Source organism: Symsagittifera roscoffensis, chromosome 5, assembly GCF_963678635.1.
Source record: "Symsagittifera roscoffensis chromosome 5, txSymRosc1.1, whole genome shotgun sequence".
In the NCBI taxonomy this organism is placed as follows: Eukaryota; Metazoa; Xenacoelomorpha; order Acoela; family Convolutidae; genus Symsagittifera; species Symsagittifera roscoffensis.
The window spans coordinates 35,213,559-35,226,024 of record NC_087066.1 but is presented as its reverse complement, the minus strand read 5'-3'; the positions used below and the strand labels follow the sequence as shown (position 1 = coordinate 35,226,024).

General features: G+C 34.6%; 1 protein-coding gene across 1 annotated transcript; it reads right to left on the bottom strand.

Moving 5' to 3' along the window:
* Positions 1-4,595: 4,595 nt before the first annotated feature.
* LOC134845516 (sperm microtubule inner protein 11-like) lies at positions 4,596-12,066 on the bottom strand. The gene is made up of 4 exons (XM_063862440.1): positions 11,677-12,066; positions 9,870-10,011; positions 6,265-6,406; positions 4,596-4,866 (listed from the first exon to the last, which is right to left on the bottom strand). The coding sequence occupies exons 1-4, from the start codon at positions 11,767-11,769 to the stop codon at positions 4,818-4,820; spliced, it is 426 nt and encodes a 141-aa protein (XP_063718510.1). The 5' UTR covers positions 11,770-12,066; the 3' UTR covers positions 4,596-4,817.
* Between the last annotated feature and the right edge of the window lie 400 nt (positions 12,067-12,466).

Sequence of the window (12,466 nt, the reverse complement as noted above, 5' to 3'; positions counted from 1 at the left end):
TAAGAAGGTTTTTCAAGACGGGTTAAACTTCCGCTTACAAGTTAAAAGCAAGTTATTGGAACTATATCGCGAATAAATTATTCCAAATTGGCCAAATTAGTTAAAAAGAAACCCTCAACGTTTAGAAAAGTTTCAGAATGGATTTTTAAAAATTTTGCGCTGAAGTCAAAAAAAATTTTTTAGTTGTTAAAAAATAAAAAAAAGTGCTGCATAAGAAGTTGAAAATTGTATGGATAAAAAACAACCCGATCACAACTTTTCCGTCACTTTTTCAAACGTAGGAACGAAAATAATATATTTTGTTATTAAGTCGGTCCATTGAGTGTTTCTGTGACCAGAAATTGAGTTTTCTATTTTCTTGCATTTTTTTGTATTTAATATCCGCAGTCAGTTTTTTTAGTTTCAACCAGCTCTTTAGTAAACCATTGCTGACTTTTTTTAACAGATAAATGATAATTTTGACAACCCAAGCTATTTAAGTAATTTTGATCTAAAATCATCTCACAGTCGTGAGCTAGAAAAATTTCACATGCGGTCATTTTGTGCACAACCATCAAGTTTTGTAAGCTTCCAATTCGGTTTTATCGAATCGCGATTTATGTTGTTTGAATAGCGTGTAAGTTGCTTATCGATGCGGCTCAACATTTGAAGAAGTTGAACTGCCGAGAAGTATTTGGTCTGTTGGCCTCTTAAATAAACTCGAAACAAAAACAAAATATACTTATTTTTGAAGTATAAACGAAATAGTTCGTTCAAAACATAAATTGAGATGCAATGGTACATAAATGTTTGATTTTCACAAACTTAATCTGTGTTTTTTTTCATGTATGAAACTTTATCTCCGTCAAAATTTTCTGCCTTTTTTGCGTCTGTCAAAAACTGAGACGTTAGAAGCTAGTTTAAACATTGAGTACTTTTCACTGATTCAACCAATTTCATTTCAAGCTATTAGTAATTATCTCCTGCCTTACGCTTCCAAAGTTCTATCTCAACTTTTGTCTAAAGTTTTTAAATATTCAAAAAACTGGCAACTTTTTTCTTAAGTTGATAAAAATTTAGTAATTTTCAAAAAAAAAATTTGAAAACAGAAAAAAAACAGAAAAAAAAGTAGAGAAGACTAAAATAGTTAGACAAGTGTAAAATCAAACAATAATTCGAAGAATTCATGCAGGAAAAACTTCAGAAACACTAGTTACACAATAACAACGTCGCCAGAACTTATAAATATTAAGCTGGTTCAATTTCAATGTTGTAATGAATTTGTCTAAACTTATAATAAACCAATTATTTCCTCCTATTGGTGAGCAGTGGTCAATTGATTACGCCTCCGCCACTCAACTGAAAGGTCGGATGTTCGAGGCGCATCATGATTCGTGCTCGTTGCTTGAGGGTAAAATAAATTTGAACAGCCCGGTCAAATAACCCACATAATGAAAGCAAATATTAAATTTACATGAAATATTTTCATTAAATGTAAATATTTACATTAAATGAATGTAAATATCAACTGTTAAGCTCTCAGTGAAGAGCTGAACAGTTGGTGTGTTGATCCTATCCCTGTGGATAAATGGTCCTGAACATAGTTTACTTGCATTAGTTGATATTGTGTTGTCACTGTTATACTACTCTTACTTAAGTTTCTTTCATATTGCTGCAGCGTAATAGTTGAATCAAAAGCTTACTTCTAAATTATTTTTAGTCATTTCATCAGAACAAAAAACATAAACCATAAAAAATTTGCTCCTCCCAGTTTTAAAGACCAAAAACTACTGCCGGATGCTCGAGGCCCCTCTTGGTCCATGTTCAATGCTTGACGGCGTGGTAACATTACCAGGCCCAGAAAAATAACTACAAAAATGCATATAGTTTATAAGCAGGACAAGCGATGAGCTGAACAGCTCGGACGTTGGTCCTTTCCTTAAGAGATAAATCGTCCTAACATAATTCTAAGCTTTTTTATCATAGACAGCAGAGATTTTTTCATTTGATATACTAACAAAAACACATGTTTGCTGCTTTTTATGCGTTTTTTGGATGCTTAATAATCTTCTTGATCCCGCAAAGAGAAAAAATATATACTTGATTAAATTTTTTTCATAACGTACTGTCTAATCGTTTGTGCAGGTTTTTTTTATCATTTTTAATATTAGACATTATTGATCTCTTAAAAATTTTTAGTTTTATCTGTTTTGCAGACAGTTTTGAAAGAAACAGTTTGAGGAAACAAATCGAAACAAAAAAAAACGTTTTACTCTTCTAAAACTTTGTTGGGCAGTGTAAGAGACTTCTTTTGAAATTGTTTTCTCGTCAATTAACTTGAAAGTTTAAGCGTAATTTTTGATTGACTAAAAAACCAAAATGACCTACTTTTGGGATAAAATATTGGTTCAGAATTTCGGGAAAAAAAACAAAAAAAATTGGTGAAAATTGCAGCAATTCTTATTTCTTCACTTTTTGTCTAATCATAATCTAATTTGAGAAAAATGCGTTTAAAATTTTCAGTGTTGTTAGTTGTGTCCGGTTAATTTGAATCAGCTCTGTAGACGGCATTTGTTCGCGAGAACTTAAATTTTTCTGAACAATCTGTAAACCCTTAGTTTTTGACGAAAAGTGGCCAGGTATTGTCTATGAAATAATTCAATTTATTTCAAATACCAAATCGCCTTGCAAAAAGTAAGGTTTCTAAGCAAGCTATTTAATCAAAAAAACTTAGAAAATTTTCAAAACATTTCATAGCTTGAATCAATTTGGAAAAATGTGAAGATTTTGAAGTTACTTCATAGCGCAAATTGCTCCCCGAATAGTTAGTTTTTGTAAGCGGATGAGCGTTGCTGTTTTTGATTGTTTTGAAATGAATCTGTAATTGCTTAATTTTTGACAAAAAATGGCCAGGTTTTTTCTAGCTTTGAAGTTGAATCGAGTTTATTTGGCTTAAAATGTTTCGGACATTTTCCAAACAGAGTTCTAGAATAATTCCATTTTCGCTTAGATCGATAGCCCCTTAAACTAATTTTTAATTATTATGTTAAATTGATCACACTGGTTTAATACTTAAAATAAGGTTTGGTTGGCTGACTTTTTTTCGCGCATTCTGTACCTGGCACATGGAGGAAGACACATCGCGCATTCTGTACCTGGCACATCGCGCATTCTGTACCTGGCTTAAGAAATCAGTTTAAGGTTTGCGTTTACTTGCTAATTAAAATTTAAGTTTCATGTTGATGATTTGATGAGTAGAAGGAGGGGGAAATTTGATCAGGCACTCTATAAAACTTATTCTCAAGGCAATAATGTAGAGCGACGCTCATGAGAAAGTATGCTACTTGCCAATCTCGTGTTTGAAACTACCCGCACCGGAGTTCCATGGATAATCATCGATTATAATGTAAAAATGTTGTCTAAAATGTTGTCATTATAATCCATTATTGTGGCAAATTTAGACCACGTAATCGATTATGAGGTCATTAAAATCGATTTTTTACGAAAAATAAAAATCCATTATAATCCATTATAATCGATTATAATCCATCATTTTTGTCACTGAAATCGATTATTTTTGCCAAAATAATCCATTATAATCGATTATTATCGAAATTTATTGAGACAGACCACGAAAATTCAATACAATCGATTACTATCCATGGAACTCCGGTGCGGGTAACACTTTACCCTAATTTTGGAAACCGAGACGTAAATTGTCGTTGGGTACGAATAGTGGCCAGTTAAAAAGAGTCACAACTAAATTAGCTGCTAATTGCCGCCCGTGGTGAAACATTGCACGCAAAAAATTACCTTTAGGTATGCGGAAATGTTCGGTTATTGCTAATTATCATATATTCCTAAGTTTTCTCAAGACAAGCATGAAAAACATCAGGAAAAGACCAGTTACGCTACTCGTTGAAAGCGCATGACGTTAACTTCATACCGCGTTAGTTACCAGAGTGAAACTTTCCTCAAATAATTGGGTTTTCGTACAGTTGCAAAATGAGCTTGAAATAAGCTTTTCGTGATTTCTTATGATCAATTTGTAGCCATGGATGAATACTTGTGCAGTTTCACTACTTGACGAATACTTTGGTGTTTCAGTAGTATTAGAGATTTTAATTGAACATTTTGATGCTCTTTGCTCGATCAAATTGACTTTTTTAGGTGTCATGAAATCTTAAAGAGATGTTCGCTCAAATTTTATACGGGTCCCAGAAAAGTCTTTTTTTGTCCAATTATCTCAGACAATAAGAACCATTTTTGGAAATGCTTTACAAAAAAAAACACTTTTGGCAAAAAACAGTAATTAGGGCATCAATTATCTGTTAAAGGGGTTCGCGAAGTGTCAAGTTTCCCTGAATCCGCAACTGATTTGAGTCTCGAAACCTATTACTGCAGCCTGCTCATAGAAGTCTGAAAAGCAGAGGCAGAAAACTCTGGCTGAATTAATGTTCTGCCAGCATAAGCTTACGGAGGCATTAGGCATCCCGGTGGCAAAAAGGGGGTTGGTGACATGGTAGGAATGCACCAGGAAGCAAACCAGAGTGATATAGTTTATTAACTTCATTTTATTCGCTCTTGAGACAGACTCAATGATTGAAAACTAAGGACAAGAAGAAGAAGTAATTTCAGTCCAAATTTACAGCAATACATTTTTCTAAATTTGCAAATCAATCTAATCTTTTCAACCTCAGCTTGTAACACACTCTGCGTCACTTTAAATATCGGCGGGAGGGGGAGAGAAGTTAATCAGTGCACAGGGTAGACGAAAAGGGGAGCAGGGGCTGTGATTCGGAGTCAGACATACTGGAGACAGCCGGGGTCATACTTGGTCAGTAAAGAGTGAAGTTCTTGTCCGTGAGTTTCATATCCTTCACAAACCTAAAATAGCACAGAAAGGTTTCTCTTCTGTCGTTTTGCATTAAGTTTACTCCTTTTAATATGCAAATTTTTTGCACACCTCATTTTTATATAGCTCCAATGCATTCATGAAACCAAACCTAAACGGGCGTGTTCATGCCCATTTGAGAAAAGATACAAACAAAATGAATTCTACTTCCAATTTCCTTTTTGCCAGGGCCACTTTGACTAGCTTTTGGCGGACAATTATTAGACTTGTTGCGATCGTGTCCGTTACGTGTTGTCAAGTTGCCACAGACTTATCTCTAGTCTTTTTGAACACCTCTAGAAGCATTGCTAATTATATTTTCATTAGTACAAGTCTGCAGAATAAATGGTAAGCTCTTCATTCTATCCATGAACAGTAGCGTGCTGAGGGGGATAAGGCGGCGGTGGGGGGGGGGTGGTTACCGCTCCATTCCCCCTCAGTTATGCTAGCTAAATTTTCCAAAGACCCCCCTTTGGTATAATTCTACGACATCCATTTTTGGTTGACCAACCACAAAGTTTTTCTAAAGGCGCCTTGCCTTGGGCGCCAATATAGCTAACTTTGAGGGAGGAGCGCGCGCTGAAAAATACAATGGTCCTTATAGTACTTTCGGATAGCTCGGAAAATCAAATTGATCGACCTAAAAAAAGGTACGCAAAATTTTTCGAAAAGCCGCCCCCCCCCTGGAAAAGTTTCTGCGCAAGCCTTTGTCCATCAGTTAATTGAATTGCGCTATTGTTGGGTGAGAGGCACTAGTTTGTCTTCATGCGAAATCGATTTTTGAGAGGTATAATGATAGTAAAGGAGGTTTTGTCTCCTCTCTCAGTGAATTAATTAGTTCGCTGGGTGGTTCGAGGTCCTTATTGATCCCTGCTTGTTGATTTAATATAATGAAATATTTCCCAACTTGCAAAATTAAGTGAGGTAAATCTATTAAGTCTAAATCAAGAACCAGACAGCAGTTCAAGATAAATCCTTGACACTGCTGGTAGGCTTTTCATTTTTCATCAAGTAGATAAGTCGACTTAATTAATAGCTAGAAACATGGATAATTTTAAAAATAATAATCTCCTCCTTTTATTAGACTTCTTTTTCTGCGCCAGTCACACAACCCATTATACCGTAAGTTGATTAATTCGCGATCTGATTCTGCAGCAGCATATTATCATTAATGCCATTTATTACTGTAAATAAATATATTAGATCAAGTTTTTAGCTTTGTATGGGCATTTATTTCTCTCATTCACAAAGCTAAAATTTTTGAGTTTGTGGATTTTATTTCCAAATGGTACTGATTTCATTTTTTCTCCCTTCTCGCTTCAGAATCCTAAGAAGCGGCATCTATATGAAACGGTTTCAGTTGAAAAACATACCAGTATAGAAACACTTACTTGGTCATTTCGCTCTCCACCGAAGGGAAGTGTGGCCCCTTGTACCAGTTGGGGGGCTGGATAGATTCCAGGGGCACCTGTTCCGTCTTCCATCCGTGCTCCATCGCCACACTCTGCGGTTCCTTGTACATGTCATTGGGGTCTAAAGCAACACAAAAACACAAACTGGGTATAACAATACAATTCATTCAATTTTGTTACAATGTCAGATACTCTTTGCGTGCTATTCAAAGACCATATGCGGTTGCCACTTGAAAATTTCCCGGAAAACACAGAAAAACGTGTATAAAATTGGTGGGTTCAACAGACTTTTAGGTGGAAATAAAATACTGGAAGTTCAAATCAAAGGTGACAAATTGAAAGACTTCTTTCTTGTTTCCATTAGACCAAAACTTTAATTTTGGTCAATTTCCCAATCCACCACAATTTCTATCAACAACACCGGCTTCACCGGTGTACTAGAACAAATTGAAGGAGATGAAATTTCAAAAATTTTAAAACAACTAAAATAAAAGAATTTTGCCGATCATGACTCTAAATCTAACACTGTTACGAACGTGGAACGTGAGCTTCAGTCATCAGCGAGAGTCTAGCAACCTCTGCTTTTACAAGAGTATTGATAAGGAATAATTACTTGATGCATTTAAGCTAACAAAAAAAAAAACTGCCTTGATCAAGATGGTGTTAAAATTGATCCATCCAACTATTGCCCAAACGATATTTTTTCAATCTTTATCGAAATGTTGAAGAGAATAATTCATCAGCGAATACTTTACATAACAAAACACTTCAATTGTTCTTGCAATAACACGCTAGAGCGGAAAACTATCGGGAAATAATGGGCTCTTTTTATTGATCTACGCGTAGCTTTTGATTTTGTCAACCAAGACGTTTTGCCGTCAAAAAAACTGATACTTATGGACTAAGAAGGAAAAAGTGTCTTCTTTGGAGATATTATTTAACTAATAGAAAACAGTTTGTTGCAAATAATCAATGAACCACGTATACCTAAAATGAGTTGTGTTGTGCCACAAAGTTCGAATTTTCAATTTTTTTTAGTTTACATAAGTAACATTAATACCAGCGCCCTAAAAAGTAAAATTAGCCTCCTTGTTGACAATACTTAATTAATTGCGACTACCCGCTAAAGCAAAGCAATTGAGAGTTTTTAGCTGACGTCTGTTCTTTAGACGACTGGTGTTACAACAACAAACTATCAACCAATTCTTCTAAGTGGGAAGGTTTTTAATTTAGCTAACGTATGCGTATGATATTTTTGTTTTGCCTGAAACTTAAAATACGCCTCGTAATAGTTACAACTATATAGAACTTATACTCGTAATAGTAACAACTATATAGAACTTATATGGACGCCAAGTTTAACTTCAAAGAGGATGTAGACTCTATTTGCAAAAACATAGCTATTTCTAATGGTATTTTGTGTATGGGTTGGAATATTTTCTTCAAATTTTACAGTTTCAATTTTAACACAACGTAATCCAGTTATTTCATCTGGACCGCTTTCTTTGGAATTATCAGCAAACAAAATCTTGTCAGATTTTTTATACGCCAAAAATTTATCCACCGACCAGCGTTATACAAAAAAACAAGACCATATCCTTGTGTTTTGCAAAAAAAAATGCATTCAAGAAAAATTACAATCACTTTCGTGGTCAATTTTTCTGCAAAATAATTTCAATTGTTAATCGAAAAACCCATATAAGTTTTCTAGACTCGGCGCAATTGATTGACATAGTCAAATAATCCTAACGTTTAAATTATGTGTTCTAGCCAATAGACCATTTCAACTTAATTTGAAACAAATTCTCAGGACCTCCACAAGTTGGGCCGTTAAAGCTCCCGTACATTGACCCTATTATAGTTGTATGTAAACCAAATAGTGTGGTATCGTGCTTCTATACCAAAAAACCATTATAATTTCCTAAAAAGCAGCCAGAAAGCTCTAGTGTTTTAGTTTTTGCATTGTTATAATGTTTTTGTCAATTTTGAGCCTTTTTTTCTAAAGATTATCTCAATCAACTGATTGTTCTATTCTTCCAACCTGAACTCTTTCCGTCAAAAATACATTTAAAAACATTTCAGATAGCCAGTCTCCACTTTTGTTCCTTTTTTGGGCTAATTTGAAAGTCAGAATTGGATAATGAGAGTAAAAAAATATCGGTCGAAAAACCAAAAAATTGATTTGATGAACTCCATTTTGGTGATTTGGTGAAACGGTTGTAGACATTTGTTAGTTATTATGACACAATATTTATCCGGGTAGAACAAAAACTCGAATTATTGAACTTTCTTTTATGAAAAAACTTACTGTCAAACGACTCCATAACATAGCAACAGAAAGTTGGAAAACAGTCAATGAGCGCAAGAAAACAGGAAAAAATACTGTCTGTTTTCTAAAAAAATTCTCTTGTTTTTTTTTGGAATTCCAGAAAATTTTATGATTGACACTTTTTTTCCAAAATAAACCCAATTTGCGAAAACTGGATCATTAGGTAAATCATTTATTCCGCTTAAAAACTAGCAAACTAAATCCACTTTTGGAACAAGAAGTTGACCACGTTTTTTGTGATTTGGACGGTCGAGTTTGCTTTTCTTTTTATATTGGAAATGCACTGAATTTGAAAAAAATGGCTCTTTTTCCTTTTCCCCCCACCTGCAAATTATTCAATTTGAAATTACTGTTCACTTTGTCCAATTGTCATGAAATTTGACGTGCAGATTGATTAGGTCATAACAAATATATTTGGTCTTCATAATTTACCTTGTAAAACCACTCCTTAGACTATAAATTTCATGTTTGTGTGAGGTGGGGGGGAAGGAAAAAGAGCCAAAAAATATATATATAACCCAAACCATGAAAAATTGCATTTGAGTGTGAACAAATTTAAAGTCATTTTACTGAAAAAAAATCACCAAGATCTATATTAAAGTTTTCACTCCGTTCATTACTCTGAATAATTCGATACGTATTGAAAATTATATAAAATCTCGGCTCTTTTCCAGTTCCCTCCTTTCAAAATACCAAGTTTTATGTTTGTTTCACGTGTTATTACGGCTAAATGCGTGATGTTACGCCGTTAAGTATGAAGAACAAATCTGTTCACAGTTGACGATTTGTTCACCACGCCAAATTTCAGTGCATTATGGCAACGTTAAATAAGCTTTTCAAAATTGAATTTGAAAAAGGGGAACTGGAAAAAAGCCAAAATCTCCATGATAAACAACTTTCCATACATGAAAGTTGTATGACTAGGATTTTCAATGAAAAATGATTTTTTTTTCAAGTTTTGCAAACCGTTTTTTGTTTTATGTCCAAAAACACAATAATCAAGGATATTCTAACCAAGAAAACCCATTTGTCGAGGGAAAAAATCTCAGTTGAATGTCATTTGTAGCAGAGTTGAATGTCATTTGTCATTTAGCAGCAGTTCAAAAATTGCACAATTTTTATATATCAAAACAAACTGACAAGCTTTTTTTCATGAATTTTCTTTACGGAATTGTATGACTAGCATTTTTCGCGTATGGAAGTCAACCCCGGTAAACATCAAACTGGAATAAAAATCCGTTCTTATTGTACTGACCGAACGGACTGACTTCGCTCCTCATTTTGTCGTATGTCTGTTTGGATCCGTGGTGTATTTCCAGAGTGGGCTTCACCTTTTCATTGGCGGGGGTGATGGCCACTGCAGGCAGACCACTGCTGTACTTGATACTCAGCTGGCCCTGCCAAAAAAGTAGCTAGGTTTAATGAAAGTTTGTTATAGGGGGAGGGTAGTTTTTTCAAGAAAAGATTTTTTAATTCAGGTTCTATTTGGTTTATGTAGTGCCTATAATTTCATATGGTCTCCTTGTCTATGATAGCACGAATATAAAAATCGTTTGAAAAAATTGGGATTTAGAATCCTTTCTGGATTTTTTTCCAGAATTTTATAATCGTGCTATCATAGACAAGGAGACCATATGAAATTATAGGCACTACATAAATTCGTCGAAAGTTACTGAGTTCGGAATCAAAGCAATTCATGAAATTTATTTGTCTCAACTTAAAAAAACCAATTTTTCAACAAAACTCACCATTTGCAATAGGAGAAAAACGCAATTCGACTCAATCGCATAATTATTTTTTATCGTTGTCAGACAAAAATTGTGGAAAAGTCTCTTTCAAGTAAAACAGTGAATTATTTCAATTTCTTGATGTCAAATAACCCTTTAGCAAGTAAAATTGAAATGTTTCCAGTTGACCAATTCCAAGGTGTTTCGGTTTCTCAAAACCAATTCTACTATAGTTATTGTCCAGCTGAGTGATATGTTTTGGTCGTTATCTAAATGTAATAGTTATCTTATCCCAGAGAGTAGCTTTTTGCAGCCTGGTCAAGCAATTTTGATGCAGTGCCTTTGTATGCTGTATTTTTTGCACACTGTTTTAAAAGAATTAGTTTAATAAGGAGCCGTGGTGAACTGGCACGTCTCCCCAAATTAATCGAAAGGTCGAATGCTCAGTGCTTGCCTTCATCCATGCTTGTTTTCTGAGGGTGAAGCAACATTACCCAGCCCAGAAAAATAACCAAAAAACGCATGTTTCTCTTCTCTTAAGCTGGTGCCCGACAGTTGTTCTCAATGAAGAGCTGAACAGCTGGCGTGTTGCTCCTATCCTTGTGAATAAATTGTCCCCAACTTAATTTTTTGGCTCTTTTCCAGTTGCTCCATTTAATTTGTTCCAGTTGCTCCGTTTAAATTTGAATTACGGAAGCTGATTTAAAATTTTTGATATTCTTATTTGCAAAATGATGTGGCGAGCAAATTAACGAGAGAGTAGAACGTTTTTTTTTTCTTAAATATAAATTTTCGTATGAACAACTTTGATCAATTTGATATTGTAATTTTACGAGAGGATAAGAAAATGAAAAAACCCAAATTCTACCTGTGTTTCTTTCAGATTGTTGCGGCGTAATGATTGAATCAATAATTTACTTAACTTTTAGGCTCTTTTCCCCCTAACCTGCAAACTTTTAAAGTTAAAGCTACTGCTCACAATGTCCGATTTTCATGAAAATTGACATGCAAACTAATTAGGCCATGACAAACAATTTTGTGCACCTCCCAGCTTTGAAGATCAAAAATTACAGCCTCACAAGCAATATTTTCTACTTCGAGTGTCCGTATAAATTAAGGTTTCTAAGAGTTATAGCTCTTTTCCACTTTCTCCACTTTTCAAATTATCTATTTTTCCAGTTTTTGTTTTGTTTTATTATGGCTAAACGCGTAACTTTTTCTTGTTATATGAGAGCGTTAAATTAGCTTTAAAATGGTGGAGCTGAAAGGTGGAAGATCGTGGAAAAGGGCCTCAAACTTAGTGTAAGCTGAGTGAAAAGTGTAAGCCCTGTTCACCTGGTCTACTTTGGCGTCCTCCTTCACATCTTTGCACCTCTCCCTCACTGTATTCTGGAATCCCAGTTGAGTCAGGTTGAAAAATCCAGCCATGATTCTCTCAGCCGCCAATTTAGCCAAACGATGATCAAGTTTTAAAGTCTTTCAAATTGGTTTCCTGCAGCTATTTTTGTGCGCTGACGAAATAGGCTCAGTTATGTTTGCCAAGAAAAATCAATTTAGTTTTGGATGTGGAATTGAGTTAGATATGGAATTGAATTGGTTTGCCAAAAATTGGTTCTTAATCTGTGGTTAACTTGGTTCACAAAACGTCACTTTTGTGTTTTTGGCAGACGCACGTGCAGTTGCAAATCAAAAATTAAATATCACTGATAGATAGCGTGCTATTTTATTTGTGCGATAAACAACGTCTGCATTGAATCGGTTTTCAAAATAGTGTTCTTCTCTGTAAAATTGAGCTTCTTCCTGGTCAGTAATGGTCCACAATATAACTCAGGATTCTAAAAACCTAGCAATGCAAATTTAGGCTCTTTTTCCTTTCCCCACTTGCAAAGTTTCACAAGTAAAAATTTTGTTCACATTGTTGTTCGATTGTTATAACAATTGACACACGAACTAATTAGGTTATGACAATTAATTTTGGTCTTCAGAATTAACCTTATAAAACCACTCGTTACACCATAAAATTCAAGTTCGTGTGAGGCGGGGGAGGGGTAAGGAGGTAAGGAAAAAGAGCCCAAAACTATGATACAAACACTGGCTTAGGCAAAAATGTGAATATATTTTGCTT